The sequence below is a fragment of the Geotrypetes seraphini genome, chromosome 5 (genome assembly GCF_902459505.1).
Source record: "Geotrypetes seraphini chromosome 5, aGeoSer1.1, whole genome shotgun sequence".
NCBI classification, from domain to species: Eukaryota; Metazoa; Chordata; class Amphibia; order Gymnophiona; family Dermophiidae; genus Geotrypetes; species Geotrypetes seraphini.
This window is the reverse complement of record NC_047088.1, coordinates 20,138,576-20,159,156: the sequence shown is the minus strand read 5'-3', so window position 1 is coordinate 20,159,156 and position 20,581 is coordinate 20,138,576. Positions and strand designations below refer to the sequence as shown.

Below are 20,581 nucleotides of genomic sequence, written 5' to 3'. Positions count from 1 at the left end.
GTGGGCCAGGACAGGAGGGATCCCTTCCGTCTCCTGTCCCTGCCAATTCTAATAACTTTTACCTCCCTCCCCCTCCCCAGTATACCTTTTAAATCCCTGGTGGTCCAGTGGTAGGCCGGGACAGCAGGAATCCCTCCCGCCTCCTGTCCCAGCCGATTCTAAGATTTTTTTAACCTCATTCCCAGCTTCCCCCGTGTAACTTTAGAATCCCTGGTGGTCCAGCAGTGAACCGCAGCAGGAGTGACCTTCCTTCGCTCCTGCCCACGCATAGCCACTAGCTGATTGGCTGCCGTGACTTCTCGAGGGACAGCGAGAACTCACGGCAGCCAATCGGCTGGCAGCTCTGCATGGGCAGGATCAAAGGAAGGTCACTCCTGCTGCAGTTCACTGCTGGACCACCAGGGATTCTAAAGGTACACAGGGGAGGCAGGAATGAGGTAAAAAAATCTTAGAATCGGCTGGGACAGGAGTCGGGAGGATCCCTGCTGTCCGGGCCCACCCATGGACCATCAGGACCTATAGCAGGCCTGATGGAGGCCTGCAAGGCATCGGGAGGGAGGGGGGACAGGGTCCAAGGAAGGGGGCTGGGTGCAGAGATGGGGAGTGAGTGAGTGAGGGGGCTGGATGCAGAGCGTGATAGAGCAGGGAGAAAGGGGAACAGGGTACAGAGCCCCTGGCAAGGCAAGCCCGGTTTATATTCGAGTCATCCTCTATTCCTCCTTTTTTTGGGGGGTGAAAGGTTGCCTCGGTTTATATTTGGGTCAGTTTATATTCGAGTATATACGGTACCTATTCAGCATGGGGTGTGCTTCACATCATGCTGGTATTTTCTGGGCCAGAATGAGAAGGGCAGTTTGAAGCAGCAGCACTACTTGACTGATCTTACTGATAACGTGTTCATTCTTTTGCAAGACTTCCTTTTCCAGTCATAGCAAGAGACGTGGAATACTGTACATCTAAGACCCAGGTTTACTCAGTTATGGGGCTAGGCAAAATGTGCAACCTCTGTAAATGCACCTATGAAATTAAATGCAGAGAGCAATGGTACGTCTGCTTTTAGACCTGTATAAAGAAGGCATTTCTGGGTACAGAACTGCATTCCTAATTTACAAAATTCCGATGAGGCATGAATGATCTGCGTGTTCTCGGTGTCGCGCATATAAGCGGGTTATGTGCAGAAGCAGCGATTTTAGGATGAAAAGTGTACGTGTGCTTGCCTTGTCTAAAATCACCAAGTTTTAAACGTGTGAAGGACAATTCTGGACCTGGGCCCTTCTTCCACACAGAAATGTATATCCAGAAGTGTACATGTGGCTGGGAAAATGCCGGCAGGATGCGTGATATTTTGTAATGGCGCGTGTAAGTGACATGCCCTTGAATTCCATAACTGGCGCCTAAAGTTTGCCTAAAGTCCCTGTGCCTCAGGTATTCTGAAGATGCACCTAGACAGAATAGGGTCAGCTACATAACTGGCACTTAATTAGAGATAAGTAACATTAATTGGCCTTAACGAGTGCTAACTGGTGATTGCCCTCAATAACTGACTTAGGGCTAGATTTACGAACCTGCCCGATCGGGACCACTCTAGGTCTGATTCGGGCAAGTCCGATGGATTCTTGAAACTACAATATGCAGATGGGGGTGATCGGAGGAACGCTGATGTGCGATCCTGGCGCATTTGCAGACCATCTGTAGATGGTCTGCGCATGCCCATCTGAGCCACGACTTTTTTTTTTTTTTTAATTACTTTTTAAACTTTTTTTTTATTATTAGTTTTTAGCCCAGCGAGCCCATGATCTTAACCCACCTTAAACTCATGGGTTAAAACCACGGGCTCGCAGTGCATGGAAGGGCGGGAGAGATTCGGGGTGGCAGGCAGGAGAGATCCGGGTCGAGCAGGCCAGGGCAGTGATTAGGGGCAGAGCAGGTAGGAGAGATTCAGGGCAGCGAGTCGTGCAGAGAGTAGGACTTCAATGGAGCTGGAGAGTGGTCTCCAGCAGTCTCTTCTTCAGTTGATCGGCCAGCCCAGTCGGTTTCAAAGGTGAATCGTTTCCCTGTCTACTTTGCCTGCGTTCCCCCCTCATTTGCATGCACGGGTTCAAAGTGGATCACAGGAGAGGATAGTGAATGGGGCCCGAGGGAAATCTGGTCGCAAACCGATCGGTACACGTTCGGTTTGCTTTGTGAATCTAGCCCTTAAACCCCTATTCTGTAAACTGAGTGCCTAACTTGTATGCAAATGCAGAGGGGGTGTGGCCATGGAAGGAACATAGGTGGCTTATGAGTGTACCTAGGATATAGGCACCCAGCTCTCCCCCCCCCCCACCCCCCACTAATTCTGTGCCTCTGCGCCACACTCACTCCCTTCCCACCTACACCAGCATGAGCATCTTCTCTGACCTACTGTTCACACTGGCACTGGCTTTCCCTCTGATGTCACTTCCTGGCCCTGCGACATGAAGTGATTTCAGAGGGAGCCAGGCCAGCGTGAGCAGCAGGTTACAGTACTTGTACGTGCTGGCAAAGATTTTAAAGAGGTGCGGGGGCGGGGAAGAGATGGCGAGAGCATGGCATGGGGGGCAGAGAGGTGCCAGTGCCCCCACCAAGATGGCATCTGGGACGGTCCACCCCCCCTGTAGAAATTACGCTTAGCGCATGTCATCCCAGTGCCTAAATTTACTGAATCTATCCCATAGTGTGGAATTTCAAAGGGGGGGGGGGCTCCCACCTACACATGTAAATTACAGAATACTATCGGTTACATGTGTCGGGTACATTTTTCCGTGCCCGCTGTTGTGCCAGCTCTATGACTGGTGTAACCATGGGTTCGTAAATGCAAAATGCACTGATACCAGGTCACACTTGTATTCTCTAGCAGAGCCTGGGCTCCCGGATGCTGTCCTACAATAGACGCTTACCATGCAGGATCGAGGCGTGTAGATGATGGTGCCCAGGTCTAGAATTGCCCATACCAGCCAGAGCCATTTCTGCAGCTGGTTTTTGTGGCTCGAGCTGTGGTCTTTCTCATGCACCACAGTCCCTGGGCCTCAGGCATTCTGAAGAGGCGCATTTTGTGGAGGATTTGGATAAGGCCTGAAAATTGGAGGCAAATCTGTAGACCCTGAAAACCACCTATAAAGGGGCTTCAATGGTGCAGCCTTTGGGCAGGTGCCAATTTCGAATCTTCAGTAAGGAATAGCGCAGTAGCAGCGCCTTTATTTCACGGAGTTTGTTAGGGGAATACTGAGTAAAGCAGGTCCAACGTACCGAAGATTCATTCAAGTACTGCTGCTTTTTTTTTTTTTTTTTAGCGTTGCTTCTCTTTGGGTACCATGTTGTTCGCTAACCTTTTTTTTTGTCTGCTTACTTTTGTTTTCTAACCCAAATGTCGCCCTGGCGCCTTTATTTACAACTCATAACTGCTTGGTGTCAACTTCGCGATGAGCCTTAAACCTGCCGATCTTTGGCCCTCAGGTCTACCAGGTACTGTGGTCACTCTGCCAGAGCTTTGACTTGTGCAAAATCTAGAACCGTGAATATACTGAGCAAGAAACGAGAATCTCTTGCACACTCATTACCAGCTGAAAGCAAAAGCCCACAGAAGACCATTGACTGAGATGATTTCCATTCACACTACCCAGACTTTTTTGTCAGGTTCCCTTCCCTCCTAACCCCCCCCCCCCTCCACACACACACTCTCCCCTATTCCTAAACAAGATTAACAGATTGAATATGTAGCCTGTCCGTGGTTTGGGCTGGCTCCGTGGCTCTGCTGAGCAGAGTGATGCTGAGGGTGGGGCTCAGAAGAGACACGCCTCCAACCTTAGGAGCTGGCAAGGGCTCGCCGCCACCGCCCAGCAATGGCACATGGAGGGAAGGAGCAAGCCCAAAAATATCATGCTGCTTTATAGGAACATTTTTAAGATGTGATTCCTGCCAAACCGAGCATGCTAAGAATTCAATGCAGACCACCATAACGCCTATGAACCATTAAAAAATAAAAACCAGATGCCAAAAGGCTTGTTCTTGTGACGATCGTGGTTGGGTTTTATGTTTAAAACCACGTCCCACTTTTCCGTTTTTAAAGAGGTATCCAGTTAATGTAATACTGCTTTTCTTTGATAGCATTATCTGGGTGACAGGTCTTAAGCGCGCGAGACAGACGCACGCCGACAAACGAGCACCGACAGTTCAGCGCAGACTTCAGTGCGCCAAAGAAAAACCTAATTTTAAAGGGCTCTGACGAGGAGTGGGGGGGGAACCCCCCCATTCTACTTAATAGGGATCGTGATGGCATTGGTGGGGGGTGGGGAGTGTAACCCTCCACATTATACTGAAAACTTAACTTTTTCCCTACAAAATAGAGAAAAAGTTAGGTTTACAGTATAATGTAGGGTTACAACTCCCCCCCCAACGCCAGCGCGATCACTATTAAGTAGAGGCGGGGTTCCCCACCAAGAGCCCTTTAAAAGAAGGTTTTTCTTCGGCGCGCTGAATTGTCGGCGCTCTTAAGACTATGAACCCATTATCTGTCCTGTTCTGTATATGCAGAGTTAACTGAACTAGTCCTGTTTTAACTTTAATAAGGGGCCTGGTTTAGTTTTCTGGCTTCAGAGTTTAGGCAGGCCTGGTAAACCACTTATCAGCTAGGCTTCCACTTGAGCTTTGTCAGCTCCTGCTGTGTTCTGACCCTGATGCTTCGGGGTTTGAAGGCCTTATGTCAGATGAGGTAGGACCCACAGCCACTGAGCATGACCTGCTGCTTCTCTGCTCCGTTTCGGGAGGTCTGAATGGAGGATAAAAACAAATATCCACCCCCACACCCCCCATCTCCAAGCAGAGTGAGGTGGCCATTGCAGGGGTGTTTTGGGAGCCCATTTTAGGCCTCACCCTGCCTCATGAAAGAGCTGCCCCTCTGTTAATGAAAATAAAAAGATTTGAAGCTTATTTCTCTTTACTGGGGAGCATGAACTAAAGGCTCCTTCGGAAGACTTTTAAAATTCCGAAAGATGTTGCCTAATTCCATTAAACGCTGCTTCTCACTGCGCTACGGCTCTCCTTTCAGCCACTCTGTGATATTCAGTGGTTGGGCCACAACTGGACGTCGTTGCTGTCGTAAACCAAAAGTCAGTGATGGTTTCAATAGCAATTTGGGTAATTTGCAGACAGAAATGCCTCTAGGGCTGATGAGCCCAATCTGGGGAGTTGCCGTTCACCGCTTTAGATTTCCTGTCCTGTTGTGCTGGTTTGTTTGGGGGTTTTTCCCCCCCCCATTTCATTTTCTTTTTTCGGTTCCCCGTTGAAGGCAGTCACCATCTCTGCACAGGTTTCCACATTAGATAACGCTCGTGCGCCATCCAATAAAGAAATTCTTAATGTTGCATTTGAAAGAAACAAATGATTAATATCACAATCGAGAATGCGGCTACCGTGCCAGCCAGCTCTCTGGAAGGCTGCCAGGAGGAAACTTCCCCCCTCCCTCCTCTCGATTCACTCATGATATATATAAAATAATATAAATATAAAACACTGTTGGTACAAGTAGAAACTTTTAAGCCAGAAAGGTTTTTGTAAACGTCTCAGATGCTAAGCATGAGGCAGTTTGAGCACAAGTAGAGCACAATGCCATTCTTTTGCCCATTTTTGGAAAGAGCCAGGAGCCTGACTTGTTTCCAGTCATAACCAGTCTCTACTGGGACTCTTGACATCAGGAGCCTTCATTTGTGGCTTTTCCCACCCTCCAGCTCACTGGACCTTGCTATCAACGTGACAGCTCCCAGCCAGGGCCTATACTAGAGAATGACACGGGGACAAATTTTTCCCTGTCCCCGCGGGAACTCGTTTCCCCGTCCCATCCCCACGAGTTCTTTTCCTGTCCCTGCCCCATTCCTGCAAGCTCCGTCCTCATCTGGACAAGCCTCAAACACTTTAAAATCCTAAGTAGCAACATTCTAGAGCTCAGATTGTGATGTCATAATGCCTCATTCCACCAATGCCTAAGCTCTGTCCTCACCTGCACAAGCCTCAAACACTTTAAAATCCTAAGTAGCAACATTCTAGATCTCAGATTGTGATGTCATAATGCCTCATTCCACCAATGCCTAAGCTCCATTCTCAATGCACAAGCCTCAAACCCTTTAAAATCCTAAGTAGCAACATTCTAGAGCTCAGACTGTGATGTCATAATGCCTCATTCCACCAATGCCTAAGCTCCATTCTCAATGCACAAGCCTCAAACCCTTTAAAATCCTAAGTAGCAACATTCTAGAGCTCAGACTGTGATGTCATAATGCCTCATTCCACCAATGCCTAAGCTCCATTCTCAATGCACAAGCCTCAAACCCTTTAAAATCCTAAGTAGCAACATTCTAGAGCTCAGATTGTGATGTCATAATGCCTCATTCCATCAATGCCTAAGCTCCATCCTCATCTGTAGAAGCCTCAAACACTTTAAAATCATAAGTGTTCGAGGCTTGTGTGGTTAAGGCAGAGCTTACAGGAATGTGACAGCGGGACGGGGAAATTGAGTTCCCGTGGGGACAGGGACAAATTTGTCCCCACGTCATTCTCTGGCCTAGACCATGGCTCCCTCTGAAACATAGTACGAGTCAGGCTGCCGAGTGTCGGTTCAGAGCATATAACATTCCCACTGAGCCCCCAGGCTGGCCCCATCCATCTTCATCCTTAAGCAGAAAGGTGATGAATTGGGAACAAGACTCAACTGCTTAAAGGGGTTCGGGGCATCAGTCAATAATGCCAGACAAGCAGCCAAAGTTATCAAAAATTTTCACTATGTTGGAAGCATTTATGTGGTTCTTTCCCATTGTGCCTAATTACTATTCTGCTACAATCTAGGATTACAAGGGGTTCCAGGAGCAAAAGGTGACCCTGGTCCTCCTGGATATGGTACACCGGGTCTCCCAGGTGATAGAGGAAGCCCAGGATTCCCTGGAGAACGTGGATTTTCAGGCCCCCCTGGCCCTTCAGGGCAGCCAGGAAGAGAAGGATCCCCTGGACTCCCAGGTGCGTTTGTACCACCGACAGCAGACTATGGTTAATATCTTATATTTTATTTTTTTTTTCTCTTTGTGAAGAGTGTGGATGATTGCTAAGAACATGACTTATCTATTTATGTTCCGCATATCCTGCAATTCTATGTGGATTACAAATTATTCAGGTACTCGAGCATTTTTGCCCCTATCTGTCCCGGTGGGCTCACACTCGTATCTAACATACCTGGGGCACTGGGGTGGATTAAGTGACTTGCCCAGGGTCGCAAAGAGCAGGGTGGGATTTGAACCCACAACCTCAGGGCGCTGGGGCTGTAGTTCTAACCACTGCACCCGCACATTCCCCAACTCTCTGAGCGTCGGGAGCAGCGCGGAGCATTCAGCGCGGTTCCCTGCGCTAATGACCACTATCGCGGGGGTGGGGGGGGAGGGGTAAGTTACCATATAGCTTATTAACAGAAGTGTACTTGATGTGGAGCGGTACGGGACCGGTAACGTGCTATGATGGCTCCAGCAGCAACCTCTGCTTAGATTCACGATTGAAGCACCCAGGTTGAGGGTCTGACCACTTGGGGCTCCTTCTACGAAGGTGCGGTTAGGGCCTTAACGCGCGGAATGGTGTGCGCTAAAATGCCGCGTGCGCTGGCCGCTACCACCTCCTCTTGAGCAGGCGGTAGTTTTTTAGCTAGCGCGCGCTATAGCACGCGCTAATCCGGTGTATGCGTTAAGAAAAACGCTAGCGCACCTCCGTAAAAGGAGCCTTTACGCATCACACCATTGGTGTCTCTGTTCCATACATTCTAAATAAATAAATGTATTTGAATGTACGTTGGGGTAAGACATAAACGGCAGGTGTGAAAGGACCTGCTTGGGTCAAAGTTCATAGCCAAGTTGTTGTTTTGTGGCGGTTTATGAATCGTGTCGTTTACATAAGCACCAATCGAAATGTAATATTTAAAAGCATAATTTTCCATCAAGTAACTATTAAAAACAAAAATAAACTATGAAATACAAATCACCAGGGATGTCAAAGGCCCTCCTTGAGGGCCGCAATCCAGTGGGGTTTTCAGGATTTCCTCAATGAATATGCATTGACAGAAGTGCATGCAAATAAATCTCATGCATATTCATTGAGGAAATCCTGAAAACCCGACTGGATTCCGGCCCTTGAGGACTGGAGTTGCCCATCCTTGGTCTAAGGCAGGGGTGTCAAAAGTCCCTCCTTGAGGGCCGCAATCCAGTGGGGTTTTCAGGATTTCCTCAATGAATATGCATTGACAGCAGTGCATGCAAATAGATCTCATGCATATTCATTGAGGAAATCCTGAAAACCCGACTGGATTCCGGCCCTTGAGGACTGGAGTTGCCCATCCTTGGTCTAAGGCAGGGGTGTCAAAGTCCCTTCTTGAGGGCCGCAATCCAGTGGGGTTTTCAGGATTTCCTCAATGAATATGCATTGACAGCAGTGCATGCAAATAGATCTCATGCATATTCATTGAGGAAATCCTGAAAACCCGACTGGATTCCGGCCCTTGAGGATTGGAGTTGCCCATCCTTGGTCTAAGGCAGGGGTGTCAAAAGTCCCTCCTCGAGGGCCACAATCCAGTCGGGTTTTCAGGATTTCCCCAATGACTAGCCTGAGATCTATTTGCATGCACTGCTTTTGTTGTATGCTAATAGATCTCATGCATTTTCATTGGGAAAATCCTGAAAACCCCACTGGATTGCGGCCCTCGAGTAGGGACTTTGACACCCCTGAGCTACACTAAACTCTTGGGTGTTTACTCTCCATCTTTGAGGGACCAACAAGTTTTCAAGGTGTTCTGAATGTGGATGAATGAGATTTGCATACAGCGGAAGGAGGAGGCATGCAAATCGCTGTCTTGCATATTTATTAGGCAACAGCCTGAAAATCTGAGCTGTCGATGGCCCTCGAGAACTAGGAATGAAGACCAACTCCAAACAGAATAGTAAAGTGAAAAGGAGAATTTAAGATGTAGATCAGACTATTTACTGTATTAATGTAAGCACTAAAGAAAGCTAATGATTGATTTTTACTGGTAAATTGATAGTAATTGCTCAGTGCTTTTAGGTGCCAAAGGTGAAATGGGTGTGATGGGGCATCCAGGGCCCTCAGGCTTTCCTGGAGTTCCTGGCACTTCTGGCTTTCCTGGTCTAAAAGGTACTTTCTTTTGTCTTTTTTGGTTGAGGGAAGGCATTGCTTGTAAAATTATTGGCAGCTTTTGTGTAATTATTTACCATATATACTCGGATATAAACAGACCTTTGAGCCTAAAAATGGGGGTCTCAGTTTATATTTGAGTCCACCAGATAGCCAGTGCTTTTGTCCTCTCTTTCCAATGATAGGCGATGCTTTCCTGCATTCACACCACCCCTGATAACTGGCGCTGCTCTCCTGCATGCCCTCCCCCGATGACTAGCGCTGCTCTGCTATACACCCACCAGCACCCCAATGACTAGTGTTGTTGCATTGTGCTGCACTGCATTCCCACCCTCCGCTGCCTTCTCCTTACCGCTCCAGCGCTCAATAAAGCTGATGTCAATAATAATAATAATAATTTATTCTTGTATACCGCCACACCCAAGAAGTTATAGGCGGTTCACATCCATTAATTAAGAGCCGTGCTGACACACGGATTTACAAAATTTTGACAAAGTTACAGCAACAAAGAAAGGAGCGTGGGAGCGCTTTAACAGAGTTTTATCAAAAGTTCAAGCAGCAACAAGGTAGGGATGGAAGGTAAAAGAAAACAGGAGAGAGACCAAGTAGGGGGAGGGGGGGAGCGGGGAGAGGGGGGGATAGGGGTAGTGGGCCAGTGCAGGGTTTGTGCATGTGCGCATGCTCATGGGATGCCGGTTCCCGCCCTCTCCACGATTCCCAGAGAGGGCGGGAGAGCTAGAGATGGGGAAAGGCTAACTGGGTTGCTTTGCTTTTAATGCGGGCTGAATTTTAAAATTGTTTGGTGAAGTCCATGTATTTTTGTCAGCTCCTACCAGCTGTCGTCCTCTGCTTGGTTACGTTGGCCTTTTTCTGCAGTTGGATTTCCATCTCTTGCATTTTGCACAATGTGGGGGTACTTTTATAAATTAGGTATTATACGCAGTCATCTCTGAACTCATGTGTTGTCTGAAATTAGCTTAACAAAGTGCAATTAGAAAAACAGGTCACCGACCCAATAGCAATCTTAATTGTAAGAGATACTGCCTTTCTGCTATTATTTACGAGAACAATTTACATTTTTTAAGGCGTTTCGTCCACTAAGGATAACTTCATTGTTTGTGTTACCTCCAACACGAGGATGTCTTTACAAGAAATTTTTTGCATATCAGGTTGCTAGTTGGGATTCGGAACTGCGTATTTTGTTTGCTTCTTCGATTTCATATAGGCATCTCCGAAAACTATAAAAGACATCTCTTTTTGTAAAATTCTTAGGAGAGTAAGGAAGATTACCGTATGTTCACGCATATAACACGCACACATGTACAACGCGCACACGGGTATAGCGCGCGGGAACAAGGAATTTATGTAAGAAAATTTTGGTCTAGCGCGCCCACGCGTATACCGCGCATGCTCCTCGTTTTGTTTACCAGGTTTTCTATTGTAATGCCTATTCTATTGTGATGCGGTGTTTTCTGTCTTGCTGGCGCCCTCCTCCATCTTCCTGCATCATTCGCTGAACGCCGCGGGCAGCGGATGCTATGTGCCTCTTGCGGCTGACCCAGAAGTGTTCCTCTGACGTCACGACGTGAGAGGGAACACTTCCCAGCCGCAGGAGGCGCATGGAAGCCGCTGCTGCGGCTTTCAGCGAACGCTGCAGGAAGATGGAGGAGGGCGCCAGCAAGACAGAAAACAATTTTACGGAGAGGGTGGTGGATGCCTGGAATGCGCTCCCGAGAGAGGTGGTGGAGAGTAAAACTGTGACTGAGTTCAAAGAAGCGTGGGATGAACACAGAAGATTTAGAATCAGAAAACATAAGAACATAAGAACATAAGAAATGCCTCTACTGGGTCAGACCATGAGGTCCATCGTGCCCAGCAGTCCGCTCACGCGGCGGCCCAACAGGTCCAGGACCTGTGCAGTAATCCTCTATCTATACCCCTCTATTCCCTTTTCCAGCAGAAAGTTGTCCAATTCCCTCTTGAACCCCAGTACCGTACTCTGCCCTATCACGCCCTCTGGAAGCGCATTCCAGGTGTCCACCACACGCTGGGTAAAGAAGAACTTCCTAGCATTCGTTCTGAATCTGTCCCCTTTCAACTTTTCCGAATGCCCTCTTGTTCTTTTATTTTTTGAAAGTGTGAAGAATCTGTCCTTCTCTACTCTCTCTATGCCCTTCATGATCTTGTAAGTCTCTATCATATCTCCTCTAAGTCTTCTCTTCTCCAGGGAAAAAAGTCCCAGCTTTTCCAATCTCTCAGCATATGACAGGTTTTCCATCCCTTTTATCAGACGCGTCGCTCTCCTCTGAACCCTCTCGAGTATCGCCATATCCTTCTTAAGGTACGGCGACCAATATTGGATGCAGTACTCCAGATGCGGACGCACCATTGCTCGATACAATGGCAAGATAACTTCTTTCGTTCTGGTTGTAATACCCTTTTTGATGATGCCTAGCATTCTATTTGCCTTCTTAGCAGCCGCTGCACACTGTGCCGACGGCTTCATTGTCAAGTCCACCATCACCCCCAGGTCTCTTTCTTGGGTACTCTCATTTAAAAACATCCCTCCCATCGTATAGTTGTACCTCGGGTTTCTGTTTCCCACATGTAATACTTTACATTTCTCAACATTGAACTTCATCTGCCATCTCATTGCCCATTCCCCTAGTTTGTTCAAGTCCCTTTGCAGTTTTTCACAGTCTTCTTTAGTCCGAGCTCTACTAAATAGTTTAGTGTCATCTGCAAATTAAATATTGAACTAAGGCCAGTTACTGGGCAGACTTGCACGGTCTGTGTCTGTGTATGGCCGTTTGGTGGAGGATGGGCAGGGGAGGGCTTCAATGGCTGGGAGGGTGTAGATGGGCTGGAGTAAGTCTTAATAGAGATTTTGGCAGTTGGAACCCAAGCATAGTACCGGGTAAAGCTTTGGATTCTTGCCCAGAAATAGCTAAGAAGAAAAAAAAAAAAAAAAAAAATTTAAATTGAATCAGGTTGGGCAGACTGGATGGACCATTCGGGTCTTTATCTGCCGTCATCTACTATGTTACTATGTAATTGTATAACGCGCATGGTTATGATCGGTCTGTAAAATCTTGTATAACGCGTGCGTTATATGCATGAAAATACGGTATATTTCTCTTGTATTGTTATGTACAGTCTCTTGATGAGGTAAACCGCATCGATCTGGAAGGTATTGCGGTCTGGAAATGTATTTCATTGTAATGTAATGTAATTTTTTCAAATACAGGCAGTCCTCGGGTTAAGAACGTCCAACTTACGTCAGACTCGGACTTACGAACCGGGGTCTGCTTCACCCTTCCGGGTCCCAACGCGCCCCCTCATTGTCCTTTCCTCCCTCTGTGCTGTGTCCCAAATTCGGGCCTCTCTCCCTCCCGCGGGTGTTTACCTCCTCTGGCTGGCTCCTTCCTCCCAGCCACACTTCTCTTCACAAAGCCGCAGCCGCAGTTCCTACATAATAGTTTGTGGCCAATCCCCAACTTGTTTAGTCGACAAAGTAGCCGCCCACGATTCACCGCATCAAAAACAGAGGATTATGTCCAATTGAAGGAGGATCATCTGTTTATATTTACCTAATGATATCATATTATCCATAACATCTCTAAAAGCAGAATTTCTATACTATGAGCTGTTCTATAACCATGTTGCAAGTAATGTAAAATATCAAATTTTGACATATATTCTGTCAACTGTAAGCCTATTATGAATTCCAAGAGCTTGGCAAGCCATGGAATACTCACCAGGGGTCTATAATGCTCAACCTTGGGTAGACCTGCCCCATTGACTTTGGGATAGGTGTTAATACAATTTGTGTTTATTCAGTGGGATATATTCCACTAGCCTGCCTTTCAGCCCTTTTGGGGCACAGCAGACCAGACCTTTTGAAAAAAAATTTCACTCGCAGCACAGTGAAGGGGAAGGGAGATCGAGTCGTCCCCCTTCACTGCACTGGAGGAGCCCACGCGGTCGGCGGTTAGTCCCTGCCCTTCTAAGCCGGTCCCTCAGACCTATCTCCTCTCATTTAAAACAAAAAAAAAAAAAAATCCTTAGGACCGAGCACCCTACTCCTTGCCTCTTACATGCGGCCACTCAGACCAAAGCACCTTCCTTAAAATCTTATAGATCTATAATTGTTAAATGCCCAGGACTCTTACTTGTGCTTGCCTTTATACTATTTCTGCTTTGATTTATATTGTACAACTGCTCATGCCTTTAATCTTAGTTGCCTAAACCAATATACCATCTTATAGATCTTTCATTGTCTTTTATAACACTCCTCTTGTACCCCTTTCCAGCTCATAATCCTAAATTGTTCACCTGTCCAACGACCTCTTCCACTACTGCTCCTAATCAACAGTCACCTGCCCAGGAATATTTCATATCTACTCACCCCAACATAATCATCTGTCTCTCCTCCTACCCTGCACCTCCTGTCTGCCCCCCACCCCTCTCCCTGCCCAGCCTCCTTCGCCACCGATCACCAAACATGTCTAGCCCTACTCACAAACTCACTGCCTTTCTCCTTCTTTACCTGCTCACCACAAGAGGCTGGATTTCTAAAGCCTCAGCCTTCGAACCCATACCTACCTACATCGCATGGACTAGAATCCCGGGACCTGACAAACTCCCCCGATCCCACCGACTTGTTCAGGATGTCACAGAAACAGGTCCTTTTCCCATCCCTGTAATCCACATCACCCGCCACCCATCCAGACCAACAAAAAACAAAAACGATATCTAAAAAATTTACAACTCACGGAACCCTCGCCACCCTTAGAACAATCCATTCTCTCTGGCGCCTACCTGAACATCCACTCGGTCAGAAATAAAGCCCAACTCTTCAAAGATTGGCTTGAAGAAACCCCTCTAGACATTGTATTCCTAACTGAAACTTGGCTCATTTCCGACCAGGATGCCATCATAGCGGACATTCTCCCACCACACTACAAAATTATTCCCCTCTCAAGAAACTCTAAAAGGGGAGGTGGCCTGGCCATCATACTACGCGACCACTATCACTTCCAAATCCTAGATTCCAAATTAACCAATGACCTAGAAATCCTCACCTGCAAAATCTCCAAAACCGATCTCACTGATAATCTCATCGTCACACTATTCTATATTCCCCCTAATAAATGGAACCTAGCTAAAGAAGACTACTACGAATTCCTTCTCTCAAATTCGGCAGCTGGCACCCACAACCTCCTAGCGGGAGACATCAACCTTCACCTTGAGCAAAAAGAAAACCCCAATGTTGCAGACCTATACTCCTTCCTCAGATCAATAGGCTTCACCAAGCCCCCCCTTACCACAACACACAACAAAGGACACCAGCTTGACATGGTCACCTTCCTTTCTAACTCCTCCACTACCCCCAACATAAATCTCACAAAACAAAATTGGTCTAATACTCCCTGGTCCGACCACCTCCTATGTCATTTTGAACTATTCTGGTTCAAAAAAACAACCAGACAGGAAACAAACAAATAACCTAACAAAGACAATGACCTGGACAAGAGAAAAAATCAATCCAGTTGATTTCTGGTCTCATTACACCCTCTCTCCTGACTCCGACCCCAACCCCAACTTCCACCTTGACTGGAAAAACTTCAGCAACCAAGTCCTCAATACCATCGCCCCCCTAAAACTTCGCAAGAAAACCCCTCGGCCCCCAAATAAATGGTTTGATTCGGATCTCTCAACCTTAAAACGCGAAGTAAGGAAACTAGAAAGAATATGGCGTAAATCAGGAACCGACAATGATAGACTTATCTGGCGACGAAAAGTTAACGAATACAAAAAATTAATTGCCGAAAAATGCAGCAAATACTACTCAACTCATCAACACCCCTTCACTAAACAGTAAAGCACTTTTCAGATTAGTTAACTCCCTTCTAGACACCGATTCATACAAACGGTCCAGCTCAGAACTCCCGCCCCCCGCAACAATCCTAGCTAACCACTTTGCCAACAAAATCCAAACCTTAAAATCATCTCTTACAACTCCTAACGCTGAGACAATATTCGACCTTCCAGCAATAGACACAACAGGTTCAAGGGCTGACATGACCTGGAGCTCCTTCGAAAGCCCAGACTGGAGCCTATTCCTCAAACTCTTCTCAAAATACGCCAACTCCAACTGCCTACTAGACAACTGCCCACCCACCATCATTAAATCCGCCCCACCCCAATTCAAAGCCGATCTCTTCAATTGGATACGCTATGCCTGTCCACAGGTCTCTTCCCGACTGAACTCGGACACATTCTCGTATCCCCCCGCCTCAAAAACAACAAAGAACACATCTCATCCGCCGCTAACTATAGACCCATAGCCAATATACCACTCTTCCAGAAACTCATGGAAGACCTCATTAACCATGACCTCACGAACTACCTAGAAAAGTTCAACATCCTTCATAATTCTCAATCCGGCTTCCGCTCAAACCACAGCACAGAAACGGTCATAGCCGCTCTAACCAATTACCTCCTCCACCTATTCTCATTGGGCAAAAGCGCCCTAGTACTCCAATTCGACCTAAGCAGCGCTTTCAATCTGGTCGACCACGACATCATGCTCCGCTGCCTCGACTCCATCGGCATCTCCGGCCAAGTACTTAACTGGTTCTCAAACTTCCTAACCAACCGCACATATCAGGTCCACAGTAACGGAACCTTCTCCCATCAATGGCGTAACTCCTGCGGAGTCCCACAAGGCTCCCCATTATCCCCCTCCCTTTTCAACATTTACTTGGCCCCTCTAGCACGGATACTAGCCGACCTAAACCTTAAATCATTCATATATGCCGATGACATCACCATTATCATTCCCCTAACTTCATTCACTCAACAGACGGAACAACTCACCTCCTCTATCCTCACCAAGCTAGAACAATGGACCTCACAATTCAAATTAAAATTAAACACAGAAAAAACCAAAATCTTCCTGGCAAACCCTACCCACAAAATAACAAACACTTCCCTGAAACTGAACGGCCTAGATTACCCCATCAAACCCACCATAAAAATACTCGGAGTCATCCTAGATAGAAGCTTGACCTTCAAAGCCCACACCAGTGCCCAGGTCAAAAAATGCTTCTGTTCCCTCTGGAAACTTCGCACCATCAAACACCACTTCGACCACCTCTCCTTCCGCTTACTGGTCCAATCACTAATCCTAAGCATATTGGACTACTGTAATATCATATACCTGGGAGCCTATAAAAACACCATCAAACGTCTTAGAATAGTACAAAATGCCGCAGCCCGCCTCATCTTCGGCCTCAAAAAATATGACCACGTCAGCCCCTATTACACCAAACTCCACTGGCTGCCGGTGGAAGCAAGAATCATCTTTAAATTCGCCTGCCTCTGCTTCAAAACCTTAGCAGGCTCCTCACCAATTTACCTATCTGAGTACCTTGAAATTGCAGGCCCCTCCCGCACTTGAAATACCTACCTGTTTTCTTTTCCCTCCCCGAATGGCTGCCTTTACAAAAAATTCCTCAACCGATCCCTAGCATTCCAAGCGGGCAAATGGAACAAATGCCTCTCCACTCTCATCTCCAATTCCCCCCCCCCCCCCATCAAACTTTCAGGAAGTTAACCAAAACCTACCTTTTTGACAAATTCCTCTGAATGTTCCGATCCCCTCCCTCCTCCACCTCTGACCTCGACTCTCCCCCAGACTCTTTACTGCCGTAGGTTACACTTCTATTTGTAACACTGCTGTATGTAACCCATAGCAAACACAACTACTCCGAATATATTACCTACCTGCAAAAATTAACTTCTCTGTCAATGTATCGTATAAAATGTAAATGTAACTTGATTGGAAAAAAAAAAAAATGCATTGTCTATAATATTAATGTAACATTAACGAAATTGTAACTTTGCTGTAATTGTACAGTCTCTTCTTCTGTTAACCGCATAGAACTTCCATGGTAATGCGGTATACAAGAATAAAGTTATTATTATTATAATTATTATTATTATTATTATATAAAGTGGCATTCTCAAATTTTATATTTAGGAATAGCTTTTAACAAAAAAGGACAGATTTTTTTTTTAACTCTTTATTAATTTGCCATTCAAAAACAGTACATTAAAATATACATACAATTGACTTCAAGACAGCACTTACAATTGATCAAAGAAATACTACAAAACATTTCCCCCCCCTAATTCAAGAACAAAAACAAAGTGCATTACTTCATACATACAATTAAAATCAGAAATAGCACTTTCATTTGGTCAATGAATACAACAAAATATAATACCCCCCCCCCTCCCACCCTCCCTGGATGAGTAAATCAAATAGGAAATAAGGGGATAATCCAGCTAATCAGTGTTAACAAAATTTGGCAATGGACCCCACGTTAGTTTAAATACCTTATTATTACACGTGATTTCTGAATTCATTTTCTCATATTTGTAACATAAACATGAAGAACCCCACCAAAAGGAGAAATTAAGTCTATCCCAATTTTTCCAGTTCTTGGTAACCATTTGCATGGCTATCCATAGAAACATAGAAACATAGAAATAGACGGCAGATAAGGGCCACGGCCCATCCAGTCTGCCCACCTCAATGACCCTCCCCTACCTTTCTCTGTGAAGAGAACCCACATGTCGATCCCATTTTGTCTTAAAATTCGGGCACGCTGCTGGCCTCAATCTACCTGAAGTGGAAGGCCATTCCAGCGATCCACCACTCTCTCGGTGAAAAAGTACTTTCTGGTGTCACCATGCAGCTTACCTCCCCTGAGTTTCCATGGATGCCCTCTTGTAGCCGTGGGACCTTTGAAAAAGAAGATATCTTCTTCCACCTCGATACGGCCCGTGAGATATTTGAACGTCTCGATCATGTCTCCCTCTCTCTGCGTTCCTCGAGAGAGTATAGCCGCAACCTATCCAGCCGTTCCTCGTACGGGAGGTCCTTGAGTCCTGAGACCATCCGGGTGGCCATTCGCTGGACCGACTCCAGTCTCAGCACATCTTTGCGGTAATGAGGCCTCCAGAATTGCACACAGTATTCCAGATGGGGTCTCACCATGGATCTATACAATGGCATAATGACTTCAGGCTTATGATTGACGAAACCCCTACGTATACACCCTATGATTTGTCTAGCCTTAGATGAAGCCTGTTCCACTTGATTGTCAGTCTTCATATCTTCACTGATGATCACCCCTAAGTCCCGTTCTGCTACAGTCCTTGCTAGGATCTCGCCATTAAGGGTGTAAGTTTTGCATGGGTTTTGGCTGCCAAGGTGCATGACTTTACATTTTTTGGCATTGAAACCTAGTTGCCAGATCCTAGACCAGCGCTCCAATAGGAGTAGGTCGTGCTTCATATTGTCGGACATTGAGTTTTTGACCGTTGCACTCCTTTCTACTACATTGCATAGTTTGGCGTCATCTGCGAATAACGTTATTTTACCTCGAAGCCCTTCTGCCAAGTCTCTTATAAAGATATTGAACAGGATCGGCCCAAGACCGAGCCCTGCGGCACTCCACTGATCACCTCCGTCATTTCAGAGGGGGTGCCATTTACCCACCACCCGCTGACGGCCTGCCTCCCAAGCCAGTTCTCAACCCATTTTGTCAAAGTGTCACCCAATCCTATAGAACTCATTTTTGCTACAACTAAGCCTGCGATGTGGTACGCTATCGAAAGCTTTGCTGAAGTCTAAGTACACAATGTCCAGGGGCTCCCCAACATCCAGCTTCCTCGTCACCAGTCAAAGAAGCTGAATCAGGTTGGATTGGCAGGATCTCCCATAGTAAATCCATGTTGATGGGGATCCCGTAGATTTTCCTCGTCCAGGATCATATCCAATTGACGTTTGATTAGAGTTTCATCAGCTTGCTCACTATTGATGTGAGACTCACCGGTCTATAGTTTGCAGCCTCCATTCTGCAACCTTTTTTGTGGAGTGGGATGACGTTAGCGTTTTCCAGTCCAACGGGACTATACCCGTACTAAGGGAGAGATTGAAAAGCGCGGACAGTGGTTCGCCAAGACATCACTTAACTCCCTGAGCACCCTGGGGTGTAAGTTGTCTGGCCCCATCGCTTTGTTAACCTTGAGTTTAGACAGCTCACAGTAGACACTGCCTGGCGTAAACTCGAAGCTACTATAATGGGTCTACTGGGACTATCCCTTGTCTGTAGCAGAGGGCCAGATCCCGGCTCCTTGCGGGTGAAGACCGAACAGATGTATTCGTTTAAAGTACAGCCTTTTCCGAGTCCGCTTCTATATATAGTTTCCCGTCTGGTTTCCTGAGGCGTACTATCCCGCCTGTGTTTCTGTTTCTGTCGCTAATATAATTGTAAAAGGATTTATCGCCCTTCTTGATGTTCTTCGCTAACGTCTCCTCGTTTCGGAATTTGGCCTCTCTAACTGCTGTTTTGACGGCTCTTGCCTTGGCCAGGTAGTCTTCTCTCGAGTCCTGATTCCCTGATTGTTTGTAATAAATGAACGCCCTTTTCTTCTCTTTTATGAGGCCCGAGATCTCCGCAGAGAACCACTGTGGCCTATTGTTCCTTCGCCGTTTACTTACTGATTTTATATATCGGTTGGTTGCCTCCTGTATGGTATCTTTCAGAGCTGACCACATTTCTTCTACGTTATCTGTTACCGCTTGGTTTTGTAGCGCTTGATGGATGAATTCCCCCATGCCCTCGAAGTTGGCGTCCTTGAAGCTTAGGACCTTGGTCAATGTGTTAGATTTGGCGAACCCCTTTTTGGGATTGAACCATACCATATTATGGTCACTGGAGGCCAACGCTTCGCCCACTGAGACCTCTGTGACACTTTCGCCATTGGTAAGTAACAGATCCAGTATTGCCTGCTCCCTTGTTGGCTCCAGTACCAGTTGTTTCAGTCTTGCTCCCTTCATAGAGTTCAATAGCCTCCTGCTGCTGCTGGATGCAGAGGAAAGTGTGTTCCAATCCACATCAGCATATTGAAGTCACCTAACAGTACTGTATCCCCTCGCAAGGTGATATTCTCTATGTCTCCGATCAATTCCATATCCAGGTCCTCCTGTTGTCTTGGGGGTCTGTATATACGCCTAGATACAGGCATTTGTCTTTCCCCTGGCCAAATTTACCCAAGGGATTCCCCTGTGTACCTGACATCTGCAATTCTGGTTACTTTAATGTCATCTTTAGTATATAGTGCTACACCTCCTCCCATCTTGCCCTCCCTGTCACGGCGAAGTAAATTGTAGCCTGGTATGACCATGTCCCATCCGTGGGAGTCCGTGAGCCAGGTCTCAGATATCACCACCCACATCCAGGTCAGCGTTCCTCATTTCAGTCTCTAATTCTAGGATCTTGTTGCCCAAACTGTGGGCGTTTGACGTACA

General features: G+C 46.6%; 1 protein-coding gene across 5 annotated transcripts in view; it reads left to right on the top strand.

Moving 5' to 3' along the window:
- Positions 1-20,581, top strand: part of COL4A5 (collagen type IV alpha 5 chain) — a 294,489-nt gene that overhangs the window by 197,038 nt on the left and 76,870 nt on the right. For 3 of the 5 annotated variants that reach the window (XM_033947290.1, XM_033947292.1, XM_033947288.1), the window contains exons 31-33: positions 3,475-3,483; positions 6,856-7,023; positions 9,103-9,192. In XM_033947290.1, coding sequence (XP_033803181.1) covers positions 3,475-3,483; positions 6,856-7,023; positions 9,103-9,192 — 267 coding nt within the window. The remainder of the gene's footprint in view (positions 1-3,474; positions 3,484-6,855; positions 7,024-9,102; positions 9,193-20,581) is intronic. The other 2 variants (XM_033947291.1, XM_033947293.1) reach the window with 1 other exon arrangement.